At 38.2% G+C, this 21,822-nt stretch overlaps 1 protein-coding gene across 1 annotated transcript; it reads left to right on the top strand.

Annotated features, from left to right (window-relative positions):
- Nucleotides 1–589: 589 nt before the first annotated feature.
- On the top strand, nucleotides 590–19,876 carry LOC128307140 (lachesin-like). The gene is made up of 9 exons (XM_053044872.1): nucleotides 590–650; nucleotides 5,338–5,447; nucleotides 7,090–7,275; nucleotides 12,845–12,945; nucleotides 15,530–15,621; nucleotides 17,722–17,850; nucleotides 18,244–18,363; nucleotides 19,130–19,300; nucleotides 19,362–19,876. Exons 1-9 carry the CDS (start codon nucleotides 590–592, stop codon nucleotides 19,874–19,876), a joined length of 1,485 nt encoding a protein of 494 aa, XP_052900832.1.
- Nucleotides 19,877–21,822: the final 1,946 nt, after the last annotated feature.

Here is a 21,822-nt window from a genome sequence, read left to right on the forward strand (position 1 = left end):
TCAAATAAAACGTCTCTTTACACGTGTAAGCGAACATCATAGACTACAATCGACAACGAAAACGTGGTGATTTAGAAGTGTTAGTGATGTAGCATCGGCATACACTGTAATACAATTCTACTAACAAGTAAAATATGTGAATTACATGTTGATCAAACAAAGTGCTTCGTACAACGCTAAGTGAATCATAAAATAATTAATAGGTGCTGATTTATAATCTTATGCCAGAAAAGAATTCACTCTAATGATAATGCGTGCCATCTATAGTTATTGTCTTAACTGTACAAAACAATAATCAGTGATAAACTTAGCATACATATTTCCGTAGAGTTTTTTACGTATTAAGTATAAAACCATATGCAACGAGAGCTTATATTAAAATACTGCTCGGACTACCAAATCTTACATCGAAAAAAAAATAAAGAAAAACATGTTTTTGAAAGGTTTGCTCTGAAATATGTAAGCAATCATAAGGCTTATCTGATGTGCGTGTGCGTTAGTCAGTGAATATGGTGTAAACACGTTATTATATAGTGCTGTAAAATATTGTTTGATAGAATAATAGCAATTAAAATAGTACACTTTAAAAATGCAACTAAAATTCTACATTGGCACAACACTGCTTATCGCTATTTTGCTGCACGTAAATGGTAAGTAAGCATATCAAACCTAATAAAAATGATAAATTGGCTTTAGCCTTATCAATATTATTTGATTTGTTATCATAAATTGTCTGCATACTTTTGTTTTGTTACAACGGCCTGGTAGTAACGACTTATTTTACTACGCAGCCGGATAGTCAGTCCCTGCTACGGAGGATTGGTCCGGATGGGATTTTAGTACTGTCGTGTGCCGCTCGTATGCAGTCCACCTGTGCCGCTACCATCATGTCACCGGGCCGCCCCTACATACATTTTAAGTTGTTTAATATATTTTTTAAATAACAATAATAATTACCAGGTTTCACATTAATATGATAGCAAGAAGTTACTCTCTGTGAAAATACGGCATTGCCGTCATAATGGAATTTAAATAAAATAAAAAAATAAGAAGTTACTCTCAAGACAGGTGGTAGCCTTCGTTGCAATATTTACAAGTCGTCCTGAAACTTCGATCCATCAGACTCGTTGACTCATAATTTAACACCAGCTATTGAGATATACGACGGCATTAATTTCTTCATTATCAACGTCGCGAAGCGATTTCCGTACTTTATTTACAATTTCCACGTTCTAAACTCATTTAATTAAATCGTGCAATTCCGCTATAACACTGTTATCCGTCAAAGAGACGGGGATAGTATACATCATTTCTTTGTGCTCTATTGTATGTTTTCCGTTACGCTGTTTTGCGGTGACTCATGCTGTTCAATGAAGATGGTGTGCTCAGATGGACACTGCGTCCCACTACGTATTGTTGATAAGAATGCTAAAATATTTCCACCACACATGTTAAAGCAACTACATGTACCAAACGCAGCTGGTAAGGCTCTTGCAAAATGTCTATGTAGATGTTATTTGATGCAGGATCTATTTTACAATGATTATTTTCCATTCTCTTCACTGTAACTCTTCACCTAGCAATACAGAGAGGCCACTCTGCTTAGGCACGAGCTACAGAGAGGAACAATTCAATCATATTTTAAAAAAGATAGGACATCAGGTTAAATAATATTTTATAACATTATAAAAAGGTGGTTAAGGTGACAAACTGCATGTGATATTCTGTAGAACGGGGATGAGCCTTCCCCGGCTGGACAGGGTTTCAATTGAGTATGTTTGTCCCAGATCACATTTCGTTAATTGTCTCCGCTGAACAGGATCTTATGTTGCGGAGTTCATATGAAATATGTTCTAAGCTTTCTTTCTATAAACATGCTGTATTAAAGTAATACTCAGAATGTTCGCATGGTTTCTTTTTTATTGTACTGTATTTATTTATTGCAGCTAGAGTCTCTTAAACCAGGGATCGGCACACCTTTATTAACAACAGGGCCAGATAGTAGAAACAACTTTGCAGCTACGGGCCAGACAATCCGATCGTGTTTTAAGACGAATAAAATACAGTCATTTCCCGAGATACGCCAATAATGCGTGCCAGCGCCAAGGCAAGCACAGCATATGACATTTCAACGTCCGTACTAGACACTACAACTGCAGCAGGCATACTTCAATGCAAGCACATGATATCACAATTACAGCGCAGCTTATCACGACGGTAGAAGTGAAGTACGATCCGAGGAGTATAAACGTGTCTCAGGATGGATTTCCACAGTCAGACGATGATTGTTAGTAACGTTTATTATATTTATCATGAAATTAAGCATGTTTGATTCGATAAAGGCATTAAATATTTGTTCAGATCAAAATAAGCATCGTTTGGTTGTCAAAATCCTTCTCAGAATATGTTTATGCTCCACGGATAATACTCTGTTGATATCGTCGTATGAGTTTCATGGTAAGCTATGCTGCCTTTGTGATATCATGTGCTTGCATTAAATTATGCTTGCTGCGGTTGTGGTGGCTAGTAAGGCCGTTGAAATGTCATGGGCTGCGCTTGTGGTGATAGGCACTTGCTTTGTTTATCATCTTGAAACCCCTGTAAATAAAACTGCATACAAGTGAATTAAAATCTTTTAGACACATGATTCAGCCCTTGACTCGAGTCATGCCATACCACTTGCTTCGCTACAAACGCAAAACTCAAGTCTTTCAATATTCTTCACGTCTTTGAAAATGAGGGATGCGTGATTTTCCGCTTTCCAGCGCTTCCAGCTTTCCAACACTAAGATTATCGGTGAATATTGCATTTGGTTTAGAAGGACTTGTGTCTTCCTCCGCTGCTATGAGAATAACAATCGCTTCAGTGGAGTAGATAGGTGGTTGTAGGTGGTCGAGAGAGCCATTAGCGAGTATCAAATCTTGTTTGTTTTATAATTTCCGGTTTGTTTTGATCGGTTAGTTGGCTCTAGTGTAGTTTAACTCTATGAATAAGTGATTTACACTCAAGACCTTTTTCTAACATTCTGCCGGCTCTAGCTGCCAGTTTTTTATTCTGAAATAATAAACTGCAATGGGATCATCTTTGAATTGACCATTTTCGCAAAGAAGTTATTCAATTGGGCTAGTTACGAAGGCACCTGTAGTTCATCTGACGCAATTCGTAGCGTTCTTAATATCTCTCTATTATTCCTTTCTACAAACCCATTCATTTGTGGCCAGTAAGGTATTGAATGGATCAGTTTGTCATTCTTTTGTTTACAATACACCTTAAAGTCCTGTCGATACGGCCAGGCCGTTCTAACGAAACAAAAAAAAAAAACACCTTAAAGTCCTCCCTAGCCAACGGTGGTTCATTTTCGCATCTAATTGTTTTGGGACTGTTTTGCATATTGATTGAATGCTTCAATTGTTCTACTAGCAAAGGTACTCCGCATCTACAAAATCTTCAAATATCTATTATAATAACCGATCACAACTAAAATTGTGTCAACATCTTTGCCTATGTCTTGCCACGAACGTTGGGCCATTTCCTTTCTCACCATTGGTTCAGATTGGTACCCATGCCTCGCACATTCTGCATAACCTTTTATGTACGCCTCTACTTCTCAATCTAAATATGGCCACCACAATGTTTCCCGCAGTTATGGTGGGAGAATTATCCTATCATCTCTTACTACAATACCATTTATCAAACCGAGTTCTTTACTAAACGCTTGATAGTGGGCCTATTCCGGGGACCACATCAGTTGTTGAATGGCGTTTTACTATTTTTATTTAATAGTTTTTTATTAAAATTATTTTTTCGGAAGGACCTATCCTATTGAACTACAAGGAATTCAAAGTAATTCCTGTGTTTATAGAAGCTGACTGATATGACTCGATGTGGTTCATTGCTTGCATACGCTGTGATATGACGATGGCAATCAAAAGTTATGTGATTCAACATAAATTTCGCTTGCTCTAGTTTTTTCCCACACTTCATCAGTTACTGTGTTTACTGATGCACCTAAGTCTATAACAATGTTTACAGGAATTCCGCCCAAGCTGCATATTATTATGCTATTGTTATTGTCAGCAATCTAAAGATAAGAACAAATGGTTTATTTGTGCATTACTTATGTCAAAAAAAAAAATTACAATGGCAAGAGGAAAGGATTTTTCGAGGCCTCATCGTGTATTATATTGTACCTTATTTATGGTAGTGGTATGTTTTTCCATTGATAATCGTAATTTCTTTGTTCCTGGTTGTTCTTTGTGCATGATCTTTGAAAATGTCTTCAATTGGCAATTGTCAATCCGCAATGATAGATCCGCCAGACCCGGATGAGATTTTGATCCGGTCCGTTCGTGTGAAGACCGGCTCCGCTACCGTCATGCCACCGGGTCGCCCCTAACACCGCTGGAGTTGAAAGTATAAAAAACGATATTACCATATATTTAGGCAAAAAATCGCAGATCATGTTGTCGCTATGGAGTTGATGACTCATTATTTAGTTCTGGGTTGATTTTGAAACAAGCGGCTGGCTTTGGAATTTACTTGAATATCTGTTGTGGGAGATTTTCTCTAACCTGTATTCTTACAGGGAAAGGGTTCTGAAACTAAAGTTTGACATTAATTCCATTTACAACATTAATTTCATCGCGTTTCCTGTCTACCTACTTCCGTCCCTAATTTTCTCCACTGCTTCCTTATTTGGTAACTAATTTCCTCACTTCCTAACTTTGACTCGTCCCTCTTGCTCGCGTGATCAACTCGATCTGCCTGCTCCTGACGTTGTGATCGTTTCTAGTGATGAGAAGTTGGAGGTGGATCGGTTGATCCAATCCAGGCTTGAAAAATCTGATCTAATCCTATAATATCAAATGCATCCGGCATCAAATGATCCGGGATCTCTGTTGAATAGCGCTGTTGATCCCTAACGATCCGTGATCACCATTACATGGAAATAGTGATCGCTTGTATAGGGATTGAGATCCCTAGCGATCCGGAATCACCATTGCATGAAATAGTCCCCCTCCCCTCCCCTCCTCTTCCATTAGATATCAGAGATCATTCGATCCCATCCGATCCCGGCATCGTGTAAATTTACACGATCCGATCCCAACTTTGGGATCATTTCCCATCACTAATCGTATCATCCTGTTGCCGGTCACCACGCCAAGGGCGTCGAACATTTCGTCGCAACAATGTTATTGCATTTTTACAAATACATATCATATAATTAATACGTATATATATATATAAAATATTATTTTATCTAATGATGTAATGATCATTATTATCTAATGATATGATTATCTAATGATACAAAGTGATTTTTCGATTTTCTTTCAGATGTATGCTCATTTCAACCGGATTTTGCTGAACCGATCCTAAATAACTCTATAGCGATTGGAAGGGATGCAACGTTCACATGTCATGTCCGACACTTGGGCGGTTACCGGGTAAATAATTTTTCAGCCCTCCGCTATTTTTGATTTTTATTTTACTTGTTTATGTCTTTCTTTCATACAACATTCAACTCAGAACGACCAGACATTTTATATTATAAACGATGTACCTAATTTTATTCTCGGAAATGCCTTGTACGAATTGGTCAATATAAGAAGCGAAGAAAACAAGGAATAATACCGTCAGAATAGACTAATAAAAAAATAAAAAAAAGCCTATTTTTTTACAAAAACAATTTTGGGCTATACTAGAGGGTTGAAAAATATCGGTTGATCTTCTAACCATGTGTGTGTGCAAAAATAAAGTCTTTATATTACTCCTGTTTTAGTGTTTTATAGCACTGGTCCACTGGGTCTTGCGATGGTCCGTAACGTGAAGGTCGTAAATGTTCTTTTTCTTTTGGATTTCTGTTTCTATTTTTCAAACTTCTGAAGTTGTTGTTTCTCCTTTTTGGCATAGCGACCTACTGCTTTTTTATCTAGAGGTTTTCTGGCTTACTACAATTATTTTACCACGTATATCACGGTTTTTTTTACCAAGGTCCGGATGGGATTTTAGACAAGTCCTATCGCGCGCAGTCCGGCTCCGCTATTTATACACCACGGGGTCGCCCCATAATCTCTCTCATTACCTTATCGTATCTTATTTTCTGACTTTTGTAAGTTTCCTAACAGAGAGTTTCCCAACCTTAAATTTGATTTGTCGATTGAGCTTCTAATCGGTTCGACTGCAAAGTTTTTAATTCCAGTGGATAACAAGAACAATGCATTAGCCAATATTGAACAACGATGAACCATTAATTTGTTAATGTTAAATTTAATTAAATGCAATAGACTTCACTGAAATCCTATGTTTAATAAAAATTCGATAATAAAAATGTGAAGCTCTATCGGTCGGCCATACGCCGTCCAAAATCTTAGCTAATAATACCCAGAACAAATGCTTTTGGCTTAGCTTTTAGGTAGATAGATTAAGTCAGCTTTTGGTTTTTGCCTAGCTACACTTTACACTCTGGCCTTACTTATATATAGGAGAAGACATTAATATAGACCTTAATATAGGAGAAGACATTATAATCCAGATCGACTATAACGGATGTATACGAAGTGCCTCGCCATGCAAACTATTTTTACATCAGTGTGACGTTGTCAAATTTTGACTGTGCATAAATAATAGGATAAATAATAACGACAAAAATAGTGCTGGATTCTTCGCTGGCATTGAACTCATGCCAATGAAAAATCACACAAAATTGTCTTTTTTTAATGCGTACTTTATCCGTCACTAGCCGTGCGTGTGGACGTGCGTGCCGAACATGGTACATGCGATGGAATCGGTGTTAGTTTGCCACGAAAAACAGTTGGAGACTATCATACAGACAGATCATACAGATATCCCGCGCACTCGTAGTTTTTCTAATTTAAAATTTCCCACTTCTATGAATTCTATGGAGTGTGGATCGATCACAGCAGCCATCCTTTCTATAGCACTAACCATAGAATTCATAGAAGTCCAGGCCTTACCACACCCCATTTCCGTTTTTGGACACACATAATACATAACAGTTGATCATTCAAGTGAGCACTTTCATAAAGTATTCCGCGCTATTAAAGGAATATCTCCCTATCTTTAAAGGTTGGATGGTTGAAAGCGGACACAAAAGCTATTCAAGCGATACACGAGCACGTTATCACGCATAACTCAAGGGTTACGGTTTCACACGCTGATCAAAATACTTGGAACCTACACATCAAATCAGTTACCGAAGATGATCGGGGAGGATATATGTGCCAACTAAATACAGATCCCATGAAGAGTCAGGTGAGTAAATTATCCGCCAATATGAAGTCGAGTAGCGATATAGAGTATATGTAAGCCTCTGAATATGGACGGATGAACGTAGTGCAACTTGCGCTAGGAAGATTTAGTCCCTACTCTAATAGAAATGAAAAGGAAGAACAAATTTCTTATCATTAAAAGACATTTATATTTATATTCATTTATTCGTATTTATTATGTGTATCGTTTCGGAAAAACGCCTTCAGTGGCGCCTGTTTTGGCCAGTGAGTCAGCTTTCTCGTTACCAGGTATTCCTGAATGAGAAGGGACCCAAATTAGCGATATTATAAACGCCTTGTTAAACATTGAGCGGAGCAACTCAACAATTTTAACTACGAAATAGTCTTGGCTCTTAACAGCCCTCGGAGTTTTCAGTGCTTCAATAGCACTAAGGCTATCTGTAAATATGAAGTACTGATTCGGGGGACTCGCTGCTATTAACAATAGTGTGTAAAAAATTGCGGCAAGCTCAGCCGTGAACACGGAACATGGCTGCCTCAATTTGAAGAATGCTTCGGTGTTCTCGCTAAAAACACCGAATCCAGTGCCCATAGATATTAATAATTTTGCTCTTAGAACCTGTCTCTATAAGCGCTTTAAAATTTTCTATGATCAAGGGATTTGATACTGAAGAACGAACTAGAAGGCGAAGCGACAGCATTTCAAAACGTAATCTCAGCGGCATCACTCCGGCCATCACTTCTAGGGACATGTTGTGCGTAGATTTCATGCCCCCTAGTGCGAGCCTAATACTACGATATTGTAATCTCTCCAATTTAAGAAACTGCGTATTGGATGCCCAATGGAAGCATATGCAAACATATTCCAATACGGAGAGTATCGTAGTCTTATACAGTCGCAGGACATCTGATGGGTGTGCGCCCACCAAAATCCTGTGACTGTCCTTAGAAAGTTGATTCTTTTCAAGCATTTTTTTATCAGCTGGGTGATGTGCATGCTCCAGTTGAGCTTGGAGTTGAACCAAACTCCAAGGTATCGAAAATTGTCGGTGATTGATATCTTTTCCCCGTATAAAAAAACATCAATGTTTGGTTTATATAGTCTTTGCTCCCTATTTTTTTCGGTGTCGCTAAAAGGAGAAAAGACTACCATTTCAGTTTTCGTTGTAGAAAACTTGATACCAAGGTTATCGGACCACTTGGTAAGGTTACCAAGAGTGGTTTGTAAAGCCTGTTGTATTTCGACAGCGTCCCTGCTAGCGACTGAAATGACGCCGTCGTCTGCCAATTGTCTAATACTACAGTTAGGAGCTAGACAAGAATCTATTTCACTCACATAAAAATTATATAGCAGGAGGCTCAGACAGGATCCTTGTGCTAGTCCATGATAGCTGGTTCGTTTTAGTTGAACGTGACCATTGTTAGCTCATAACTTCATAGCTTTTTCCGACAAAGGATTGAATAAGAAATTATACAATTTAGGTCCCAGCCCGACAGTTTGCAGTTCTTGACTCAGTTTGTTCGGAGAAACTGAGTCAAACGCCCAAAAATAGACCCCATGTTTTGCTTGCGAGCACGAACAACTTCAATTTCTGTTACCAGAAGCGTTTAACAGTTATTAGTACCCTTAGCTTTACGGAAACCAAACTGGGTATTTGAAAGAAGGTTGTGGGATTCCAACCATTCTTCTAATCGGAAAAGAATCATTCTTTCTAGGAGTTTCCTCAGACACGACATCAAAGATATCGGACGATATGAGTCGTGTCTTGATGGCGGTTTGCCAGGCTTCAAAATAGTGACAACTTTCACTTCTCTCCATTCTTGCGGGACGATGTTGAGTCAACAGTCGTTTCTTGCCCACGTCTGGTAGGTTTTGAAGCAGTTTGCTATTAACCTGGTCCAGACCTGGGGTCAAATTTTTGCATGAAAGAAGAGCCAGAACGAGCTCCATCATGGTGAATGGTGAGTCCAACATTGGGTGACTACCAGGCGCATCTTGGGTGAAGTTTTGTGCTGGAACGAAATCGCGGCAAAACTTGTGAGCAAACTCGTTAAGCCATTCACCAGAAAAACATTCGTTCTCGTTGGTATTGTTGCTGTTTCGCGTCCTTCCAACCCTTTTTCAAAGCGAATTTAGAGAAGTGGAAGGATCAAGATTATTGACGTATTGGCGCCAATAACCCTTTTTCTTCGCCTTCAGGAGGTTTTTGCACAATCTCTCCAGTCCTTTATATTTGTCATATAATGGCCTGGAACCTGTGTCTCTGAAGGCTTTAAATGCCTTCCGCTTCTTGTTAAAAGCCGCTTGGCAGTCCTTGTCCCACCAAGGAGTGGGAGGTCTTTTGAATTTCCTGGCTTGGTGGGTGCCCCTTGTTTGAGCTTCAAGGGCGCACTTGTTTATTATTGAAACAAGATTTTCATACTCCTTTACAGGGAGCAAATTTTCTCCTACAAGAGAAAGCGAAGCGGCTACTAATTCACCGTATCTTGTCCAGTCAATGTTCCTCGTCAAGTCACATTTGACGGGAATCCCATTAACAGGACATTCTCCCTTGGCATAGGAAATTTCATAAGTGATCACTTCCGTTAGGGTCCTGGATGACCTTCCAACTAAAATCCAGGGCCATAGCTAAAGGACATAGAGACAGATCCAGTGCACTTGCTCTACTTTTAGGCGTGGGCATCCTAGTTGCCTCTCCTGAGTTTAAGATAGAAAACGCAAACCTGTCGCAGAACTCACTTATATATCAATATCATCCTAATCACTCCCCCATTCGATTAAATGGGAGTTAAAATCTCCCAGGGACAAAAGCGGTCCAGGCAAGTCCGTTGCTAAATTTCCAAGATCCTCTTTGAACTTTTCAATTTTGTTTTTACATTATTGGCTATCGGGGGGATATAAACAGATGCAATTGTCACGTGAAGACCCCCAAGTTTTGCCTTTATTACGACAGTTTCAATACAAAGTTGATTTGGGGTTGGCATTTTGGAAAAGCTGTGACTCTTTCCTATACCGATCAATTCGGTCTTCACGGATTATGTTATACCCCGGGAAGGTTAGATTTATGTCTTCCGATAGCCAAGTTTCACAGAGGGCGAACACATCGCAATTGTGTTCGCCTACCAGTGCTTTAAAAGAATCTATTTTTCCCAACAGACTTCTGCAGTTCCATTGTATGGTGGTAGCCATTGGAAGACTAGTCGTCCAGGCGGACCATCATACTTAGGCACGGCTATTGCGTCAGCCACTGTTTAATCATCCCCTTCAGGTAAGGAAGGGCCCAAGTAGCGATCAGTTGCAATGGTTGCGGTAGGTTTAGGGTCATGAGGAGGGACTGGAGGATCTCGGTTAAGGATGGGGTAGGTATCCTCGGGAAGCTTTTAGGCTCCTTAGAGAAAGCCAAGTTCTCTTCAGGAACCTTAGTCCGAGGAGATCGCTTTTTCTTGGGCTGTTGCCTAGGAAGTAGTGGACCAGGAAAAGAAGGATCAGCGTTCCGTGTTAGATTCACGGGGGAGGGGTTAAAAAGTTTACTGGTCACGTGACGCTGTGGTGCCAAGGGTTTCTTCATTTTTTTAAGGACCTTTTTTGTACCTTTTTGTACAATATTCTCGGTCCTTTATTCGATCGCATGACCGTACCTTGACTCGGTGCAACCGGACTAGATGCGGTAGTTACATCTACATTGGTCAGCACGGCAAAAGGGTTATTGGCGTTTTTAAGAGCATCATTATAAGAGCCGCGTGCCCGCTCGGCTATTGTTTTAGTCTGCTCTTTTTGTATTTTCCGATACACGGGGCACGAAACTACCTCATGCCATTCGTCCCGACAATGCGAGCATTTATGGGTCAACGCTTTGCAATCCTCGGTAGCATGTGTCCCTCTACATTTTTCACAGCACGCTTTACGTGTGTAATATGGTTCCGTGTGACCAATGCGGTTGCACTTCGAACAAGTGGCCACCTTCGGTATGTATGGCCGGTCGATGGATATCCGGAGGCCCTCAAGGATGATTGCCTGAGGAAGTACCGTTCCCTCAAACGTAACCCGAATAGAGGAAGACGGGATAAAAGTTTTTTCATTTTTCTCATCATTGGCAGCTCTATAGAGCTTTTTTGCCTCAAGAATTTTTACTTTGGGCGTATCAGGGGAAGCAAATGTTCCTTGTTCTAGCTTCACCAGATCTTCCTCCGGGTAATCAAAATCTTCGACTACGCCGGTAACCTCTATCAGACTACCGGGGATGTAAACCCGGTAGTGCTCCGTATATTCTGGGTCCGCCGCAATGACGTTGGCTTGTGCCCGGTCTTTTGCGGTGACCTTAATCTTGTTAGGGCGCAGCCGAAAAACATCGGTCACTCCCTGGTACTTCTTAAACAGCGATGCGGGTATTGAGCGCACATCGAGCTGTTTTACGCGCGGCATAAAATAAACAATCGGCAAACCCTGCCATGATGGTGGGTAAGCGCGTGCTCGGTGTAGGCCGTTGTCACTCGGCCCACCCACACCACTTTGCACGGCCCCCGATGATGACGGTCTATTGTCCGTTGCCACTTTCTTGGAAGCTGGGCCGAACCTCGGGCGTCCCGGCTTCCTTTTGACGCACTGTTCAATATCCCTGTCCGAATTGGAAAGCTCTTCCTCTACCCCCATGGTAAAGTCTGAGACAACGGTAGAAGGATTATAAATACCGGTTTGATATTTACGCACGATCGACGAATGCACACACGTACTACACAGATAACAAACGTTGATCGTTGCGAAAGCGTTGCTACGCTGAGCACGCTTATCGCAATTCGATCGCTACACTCACAACACACACGTCTACCGAACGAATATCGGAGACAAACAGGGACACCGATTAGCACGCTACAGCCACAACGGAAAGCACGATAAGTACGCAATCGTACTTCAGGACACTGACCAATGACTACCAAATGCAGAATCCGTAGGCACGCTTCCAAACGAAATACGTCCTTTCGCAACGGAGGCTGGAGGCAGACTGATCTAACGAGTTGTGTTCGGTTTTTTTCTTCCGGATTTTGGTGGATTTCCCATGGTATACACCGCTTTCTGTAGCGTACTTAGAGCGATCGATGGTCTCTTCTTACTTATTACGTGAGTTTTAGCATTTCTGAGCGAAAAAGTACACTAATTGCTTTGTTATGGTTATGTGTTTTGATTCCAAGCTCACGAAATACGTTCGTAAGCTATTGTGTCTAGATGCGTACTGTGCCATGACAGGTAAAAATCAGCAAGCTAAATAGAACTACGTTAATGGAAAAAATGCCAATAAAAAATGCTACGTCAGCCAATAAAAATGCAAACTGTGTATCATAATACTATTGAAACGATATTGATAGGAGAGTTGTGACTAATCGAAGCGCTACCTAATACACATATAATGGAAAAAGAAATGTTCTTTCGACTCAAACATCTTATTCTGAGTATAGTTTTCAAGATCTTTACTGCTTACTAATAATTTATTTATATCAATTTATTTTCAACATCAAAACTGCTCTTATGGTCCTGTACTATCACCTAATCACAAACCAAACATCATAACACAATCCGGATCTAATACGTACATCAGATTGGATATCTAGATGTAGTTATTCCGCCGGACTTTATCTCAGAAGATACTTCGTCTGATGTTATAGTTCCAGAAGGAAGTTCAGTGAAGCTCACATGCAGGTAAGCATATATTGTATTATTTTTATTTGTTTTTAATTATAAATGTGGGAAAGGGGTTTGACAGTACCAGGCCTGTCAAAAGAATATATAAAAAATTGTTTAAAAATTATAAGCGTTGGTTACAGGGCAGAGAGAGCAGTTGCTATCCGACAGGCGAACGGCGAAGATTCTAGTGAAATGAACCAAGTTCTTATTACATCTAAACCTTATTCCTCTTATTCATCCTTAAATAAATTTGTTCTTCTGCTCAGCAAAATGATCAGCTTCGCTAAATATCTAATATTTATAATACAGTGAAGTATCCCTAAGCCATTATCCCCCTATGGTAGTAAATTTTCCTTGTGTAAACAATTTTGAAAGTTTTTCGGTCAAAACATTTTATGTTTCTCGACTCTCGACGAGTTGGCATGGAAAGAGGTGGACAAGCTTGATTCTTGTATTAGCAGTGTTATTGGCACAAAAGCATTCGGAAATGTGTGATTTTTTTATTAGACAAGATCATTTGAGATAATCGCATTTGAAAAATTTAGTCAAGAAATTTCTTGAACGACTTAAATTTCGATCGATAAAATTTTTCTTGTAATTACACGCGTATCCCTTTATTGGCGATGGCTGCGGCCTATGTGTCTGATATGGTAATGTTTCCTGCTATAGCGTTCGCAAAGCAGAGTATGTTATTTACACAACAAATTTACACATTAAATTATACATTAAATTGCTGAATTTCCAAAGTATTATTGAATTGTTTTGTGAAAGGTGATTGGTATATCATCGTTGTGCATTTGGTGCTCAAAGCTGCAAGTTACTATAAGACGTCGGATTGTTCAGATTGAAATTTAGAGAAACTTGATTGTACATATAAATGTACGCGTAGCTAAACAAACTGTTAACAGTTTATTATTACTATTATTATTATTTATTGTATGTTGTTTGTCGAAACAAATATATTAAATATTTAAAAAAATATTTATTTAATATTTTAAATAATATTTAAAATATATGATACGATTTGGCAGTTCGACAAGATTGCTAGATAAATTAACATGAACGAAAAAGATTGAAATACAAAGCGAGAAACGGAAGAAAATATATAGGATAAGTTTTCGAAAAAGATTTTATCACCATATTCTTCTCTTGATGGAGGCGCCAGGTAGTTGACTTATATTCCAGATTCACTTTTGTAAAGTAACTTATGTAATTTAACTTTTTGCAAAGCAAAGACGAAGATTAAGATAAAGAAGATTTATAAGGAAAAATCAAGAGGGACGAGACGAATAGGATATGTGGTTGATTGAAATTTTATTTCATCGTTATTCTCTTCTCTTGATGGAGACGCCATGTAGTTAACTGAAATAATAGCAGATTTACTTTATGCATAGGCTTTCATTTAAAATTACGAATGACAACGATCAATGCAATACGCTAAGTGATGGCAGATAGAAAACTCTCAAGATTCTTTACTACAACCAAGGATGAATACGTCCCAGTTATGGTGTTCCACGAATAGCCTTAAGCTCTGCGTCGATGCGCCCAATCAGACTGCGATCTTCATTGTCGTGTACGTTGGCCGTATTTCCCTCGGCATTATTCTATAGCTTCCTTAAAATTCGAATTGGTCTTAGCCTTGCTCTCTTTGTGTTTCCACTGTTGATTTGATTGAGGACATCCAAAATAATATCAAAGTAGCCCCCAAAAATATAACATCAAAGGACAAAGGATACCTAACGAATAAATATATAAGAAGAATAAGACAGGGAAAAATCCTTGAGTCATGGTGCCGAGAGATCTTGTGTTTTTTTATCTCCTACTCTCCTCTTGGCGCTCATATGCGAAGTACAAAACTTTTTAAATTTCGATTTTCAAAAATTCTGGACACAGGGCAAATCATTTCTTTCAGACATTGTTTATTGTTTATTTATTATTTTGTCTTTCTCGCGGAAATCACAAACAATTCTCCATTCTATCTCCTAAAACCTAAGCCCCAAAATCTAGACAAGCATCATTAAACAGCAAAGAAGGATATTGAGGAGGGGAGCTGAGTCGACCACGAAAGGAAGACAGACTTAGATGGAAATCGTACAAATAAGAAAACGAATTAAACTGTCGTACTGCGGATATAAGAGGGTCTGAGCAACTGAAGTTCGACGAGTTGGCATGGAAAGAGGTGGACAAGCTTGATTCTTGTATTAGCAGTGTTAATGGCACAAAAGCATTCGGAAATGTGTGATTTTTTATTAGACAAGATCATTTGAGATAATCGCATTTGAAAAATTTAGTCAAGAAATTTCTTGAACGACTTAAATTTCGATCGATAAAATTTTTCTTGTAATTACACGCGTATCCGTTTATTGTAAAGTTATTTAATTCATAAGTAATGTTCTTATTTTGGTTCATATCGATAATTTTAAATAATACGGCCAGGTCGAATTTACTGACATAAAAAAGAAACTCTGATTACCCAAATATAGGAAAAAATATTAAAATATGAGAATATGATTGATTTTTTTTCTTTTATGTACAATTTAATAATAAAAAAAACATTCCACCTAAATTAATTACATAATATCTTGGCTTCAATTACTAGAGCAAAAGGTTATCCAGAACCAGTTGTAACCTGGCGGCGTGAAGATGGTACGGACATTATTCTCAAAGATGCCAGTGGATCTAAGCAGCTGGGTAAGTAGTATTTCTAGAAGAAATAATCTAAGTAAGGCACTCAGTAATTTAATTAATGTAATATGGATTCTGTATTAACAGCCTACTTTGTCATTTCTGCCATTTCTGGTTTCTGGGTTTCTGGTCGATGTTAACGACCTAAAAAGACTTTATGGTGTGGGTCGTCCAGTGTCATTCTCATGATGTGACCAGTCCACCTAGCGCCTCCACCTGACAGTTCGTCGTACAGGTCTTGGAGCTCATCATGGTAGAGGCTTCTGCATTGTTCTTCCACACATACAGGGCCAAAAATCCTTCTGAGCATCTTTCCCTCGGACGCGGTTTTTGTTAAGGTTTAGGGTAAGGTTTTCGTCAGTTTTCAGTTTCAGATTCACTATCCCATACCTTAGTAATTGTTGTTCGGCGAGGCTTTAGTTCGGTAAAGCGAAAGAAATGCTTTTTGAACTTAGCCTCTACCGTCAACCGATGAGAAAGTGAACACGAACGTTTCGGACATTCTCGCCTCTCAGGTCGTAATCTTTCTAGTTTATTCAAATCTAGTTTATTCCTCGCGATCGGGAACCAATGTTTTGGTCCGCACATTGAATCGTACTGTGGTGAAAAGCAATCCTGAAATTTATGAATTTTAAATTGAAATTGAACTGAGTTCTGAAATGCTAGTGGTTTACTTCGAGCGCGAGCGCTCCATATATGTGGAGAGAGTGTGAGCGTTTGGGAGAGAGAGCGTGAGCGCTGATCAGGAGAGAGAGTATATGGTGAGAAGTGGTCAGAGTTAAGCCTATCAATGGCGATCGGTTTGATGATTGAAACATTCGTGAGGATAATGTCGAGGACGCCATATTTCTCACGGGTTGGTATGTGGGTTGTATGATCAGGATACTCAACCGTGAAAAGTTCGAGTAGAGCCACGTCTGAAAGAAAGACACCATTTCGGTTACATCGTTAATTGCTCCATAAGTGCTGCTTGGAATTTGGGTCTCCTCCAACGATGGTCTTAGTGCTAACAATACGACGCAGTTCTTGTTGGAAAACAGACGCAAACCCGCTGTTGTATTGTTGGGGACAATAGGCTACAACTATATGCAAAACTTCGATACTGACTGATATTCTAACGCTTAGTATTGACTATTGTCGAGGTATTAAATTGAAGTAGGAGTGTGTGATTGATACCACGCCGGAGGACAATGGCCACACCGTCGCCGTTTGAACTGATACGATCAAGTCTATGGGTAATGTAGTCTTGAACAGAAAAATTCACATTCACTGCTCAGGTTTGGAGAAGAGTATATGGGAGATGGGCGTGCGTGAAAATTATTGAAAGTGTATTGAGTGAATTATTGAGTAAGAAATACGAAAATTTGGTAGATCTTTTGCAATCCCAAAATGAGGGAATTTTCTCGAAACAAGTTAAGGTTATCGGGGTTTTTTTAAACCAGATGTAGTAGTATCAAAAATATAATGCGGTTTTGGAAATTGATCAGATTGAAAGAAGGATGCAATTAACTCAATATAATGGAAGGATGCAATTAACTGGATAATACACTTGTTTCGAATATCAACGAAGAACGTTATGAAACAGTTCAACGAAAAATAAAGTGCTGGAATAAATACTCGACACATGCTCTTTGCATCAATTAATGTCACAAGGACTGCAGCATGAAACTTCCAACATCTATGAGGCTGCAGACTTGTTATGGAACTCATCCTTGATCCTTGGTCGAAGAAAATACTATCGTAAACAAAAAGACTAGTAAATGGTATACCCTGGATCTCACACAGTAAACAGTAACCGGCGTCGCGAAAAAATCGTTAAAAATGAACAGTCTTGAAAATTTAACCGAAGTCGTTAAAAACTGCTCGACTTTGGTATCGCGAACGAGATGAATTAACAGTCGTTTAATATGAAGCAATCGTTTACGTCATGCAAATTTGGAAGTTGCAAATGTTACAAATATGTATTAGTTATTTTGTGAAAAATATTATATTGTACATGATGAGGGAACTAGTCTCGTTTATTGTGAAGTGCGCTAAGCGTAGGTGGGTGGTTTTGTCCGTCCTGCAGCAAACGGTATAACGCTGCTTCTCTTTTTCCTTTTACAGTAACATCGTACCGAGGAGAAGTATTGAAACTGACAAAAATTTCACGTAGTGAGATGGGTTCGTACTTATGTATAGCATCAAACGGCGTACCTCCTTCTGTATCTAAAAGAATATCGTTAAGTGTACACTGTAAGTGGAAATTGATTTGTATTATTGTATCGTTTGTATTATGTGCCAAATAATACAAATTTGTATTATTAACTAATTTGTATTATTATTACGATTTAACGATTAACGACTTTACCTTTAGTACTGTGTCTGATTATTATCTTTTTGGGTCTGTTATATAGTTTTTTTGTTCTCATGGAAACATTTGTACTTCGTTTTGTACATCTGGAATGCTTGTCCAGAATTAACAAAAAAATAATATTAAAATATATTATTAAAATAATTTATCTTCTGTATGTTATTGTGTGGCTACGTGTGCATGTACCGTTTGGGTAGCATTTTAATAATAATACTGCATGATTACAAGATCCATAATTTTGATTAATTATTCTGAATTGTATGATTTTATTTTAGTCCACCCAGTAATTCAAGTACCAAACCAACTGGTAGGAGCACCACTTGGGACAGATGTAACAATTGAGTGTCAGATAGAAGCTTCGCCGAAGTCAATCAACTACTGGATAAAAGACACTGGTAAGTGAAAAATAAAATTCTTTGTATGTTGTATTATAAATAAACTAAGCATAATGCAAAAATCGTGATTGGAAGAAAGTTCTTTCTGTTCATTTGAACTGATTTATTTATTTTATCTGGATTTATTTCTGGATTTATTCTGGATTATTTTAATCCAGAAGAATTTAGTTGACATAAAACTAGGAGCCGAATGCCGGAGTAGATCAGGAATGCGTTGCACGTTCCGAATTCTCTTTAAATAATCGATTCTACTTTTTAGCTTTTTTTATTGATTCACTGAAAGAATCATTTCAGAAAGTATAGAACAAAAACAATATTCTTTTAGCAGAATCCAGAAAATCCGAAGAATTCAAAATCTATATCTGTAGCTATATGAGTTGGGAAATTCAGTGCTTTATTAAGTTGTTTAGTTCTCCCCACTCGTACACTCCCTAATCGGTATCGTCATATCGTACGACAGTTATGCACCTGTAGCTCTCATCCATCCTGGCGACCACTCCAGCGCGCTCTCTCTCTATCCTACGTATATGCACAATGTATTTAAACAGAAATCAGAAATGTCCTCAAAATCTTCTTAATAAATTCGAGAACCCTGTACACTCTGTACGCACAGCCCTGTGCGAGACATGTCAGAACAATATCATTTAGTTCAAGGATAAAGTTTAAGGAGTTCCCTAAATGCAAACGAACCTTACAATATTCTTCAAAACTTTCTAATGTTTAGCTAACCATAATGCATCTTACGATTGCTTTATTTCGCAAAAAGGTGAAATGGTTGTATCATCGCCTAAATATCAAGTACAGGATGCTACAAAATCACTGTATGAAGCAAAGATGTCCTTAACAGTGCGCTCATTTCAAAAGGAAGACGTCGGTTCTTATCGCTGTATTGCTAAAAATTCACTAGGAGAAGTAGATAGCAGCATTCGGTTGTACGGTAAGTATTAAAGAAGTAGATATTTGAATCATCATGCTTTCATTATTTATCTTTATTTTAGAAATCCCCGGACGTAGTAGAAAAATTTACGCCCCCAAAGTTAACCAAAACGAAGTAATCAAAGATGGCAGTAAACAGGGTAAAACGAAGGTGACCTTTCCTTCAGACGACGAAGAACAGCAATATGGTTCAGCTGAAGATCTGGATGACATGTTGGACACGTCAATTGGTAGCAATGGTAACCAAAATCAACATGGAAGAATCGGATCCTTCAAACATGCTGGTTCGTCACGAAGTCCTCATGATCATCCAAACAGCGTGAATGGATTCAGCGTTAACGGAGGATCGGGAGGAGTGAATGTACACGGAAACAAAAATATTCCTGCTATAGACATCGTAACGCGAAAACCGTTTGCAATTCCGACCGTGCGCACTGGTGTTGATGGACCTGATGGTAATCATGGACCTTCCTACAGTAATTCAATTGCTGCGAAGATGAACATCTGCTCTAGTGCTTCAGTAGTTGCGCTTATTACACTGCTAGTGCTCCCTCTAAACACGCTTAAATTGCATTAACATTGAAAGGATGCTAAATAAAAGAGTTAATTTGTATATATATATTTATACATGTATATATACGTGTATATGTATGCAATCTCTACACGAGATGGACATGAGCCTAGAATATGAAATTTCTTGGAATATTCTTATTCCTAGAAGATTGATTTCCTAGATAATGATTGGTTAAATTATATACGCATCAACAGTCAAGGGAACGATTAAATTGCGATACAGCAATCATTGTTATATTTTTTACTTTTTGAAGGAAATCAACATACTATGCCCAACATTTGAATTGATGCTGTTTCAGCATTTCTAATGTAATGCCTCCTTTTAAATAGGAAACTATTGTAGGAATATGCCTTCGTTCTTCGAAAATTTCATTCTATGCGAAGCTTCATTTTCACTTCCATATGCTGAACACAATATTATCCGTTCCTCTTTTATCTTTAAACTATTCACATAAATATCAATACTGCTCAATTAACTTTCTAGAACTCCTCAAAATTCAATTAAAGCCTAACTTATGTGATTTATTGCTAAATCTGCATATCTGCATATTCGCCCAGCGGCGCTTTTCGTATTATTTTTATTCCGCGCCAGTTAGAGTGAATCAGTTTTGCAACAGAATTACAAATAATTAATCATATAGGTGAATTCTTAATCATGAAGGAAAATATTTCGTTGGTGCTAGCTTGACGAAATTAAACATATTTTTGCAAAGTGTTTTTCAGGACTGACAATGCGAAAAAATATTCAATTCGGTTGCGAATCCGAGTTTCATTTGTAAATTTTTATTTTATGATGGTTTTCATCCTGCATCACTTAATATGTAATTTTTATAATTCGAAACTGCGTAAAGGCATTGGTTTTATTGATTTAATTTTATTTACTCTCGTAAAAACAATCAGACCAAAATAACCAATAGTGGTGGTGCTTTTGTCATATTCAATTCCAGTAAAACGGCCTGCCCTTATTGCTATGATGTTTTTATCGACATATTTTTGAATAAAGTAGTAAATATTTCAGCATGTTAAACCATGGAATGCTAAGAAATGCAATGAAAGCCTGCTTTTCCCAAATAAACCTCTACAAAGTATAAGAATATCAAGAAAAATGGTTTCGGCTTCATTGTTTTTGTATAGTAGTTTGCTATGGTTTTGTTGTACAGCCATCTTGGTTTTGCTTCAAGTTGCTCTCAAGTGCTGTTCGAATCAAATGCGTAGCAATTTTGATTTATTATGTATGATAGTGCTTATTGACAATATCAGGCAATGTTAGATCAATATACTATGGTTTATGGTTTATGGTTGATTGTATGCAGTTTTTAATGTGTTTGTAATGTTTTTTTAATGTGAGCAGCACGGGCGCTCGGTGGTGTAGTTGTAACGGTGTTATTCTTTCACATGACTGTTCCAGCTCTGAACACAGTTGAGCAATTCCTCCGTACACAGGACTTGACCATTTAAATACGAGTAAATAGACTACGACAGCTAGTATATAACTACATGATAGTACATAACTCGCTAATTACTAAATAATGACTTTCCTGAAATATTTCTTGTTACTGGGGCAATTTAGAGCGGTACGGTGGTGTATTGGTAACGGCGTCAGTCTTCACACGACAGAACCGGCACAAATTCCCATTAACACCAATTTCCTGTACGCAGAACAGCCTATCTCGCTACGGTTAAATAAAGTCTAAGAAAGCCAAAAAAGGTACAGTTTAAACCTCTTACGGTTGTTAAACCGATAAAGAAGAGATGAAGACTTGTCTAAGTCTTTGGCCTCTAAGATTACTTTGGATTCATGATTTTCAACATTATTTTAAAGATAAATGAGTAATACAGTGCTAGATATTCCTACAAGTGCATGGTCATTTTACTGTTTTGTTTTTTCGTTTCAAAGGTTGCATGCTGTATATTGTAATTGTTTACGATAGTTGGTCATGAGATGCATAA

This window comes from Anopheles moucheti, chromosome X, assembly GCF_943734755.1.
Source record: "Anopheles moucheti chromosome X, idAnoMoucSN_F20_07, whole genome shotgun sequence".
NCBI classification, from domain to species: domain Eukaryota; kingdom Metazoa; phylum Arthropoda; class Insecta; order Diptera; family Culicidae; genus Anopheles; species Anopheles moucheti.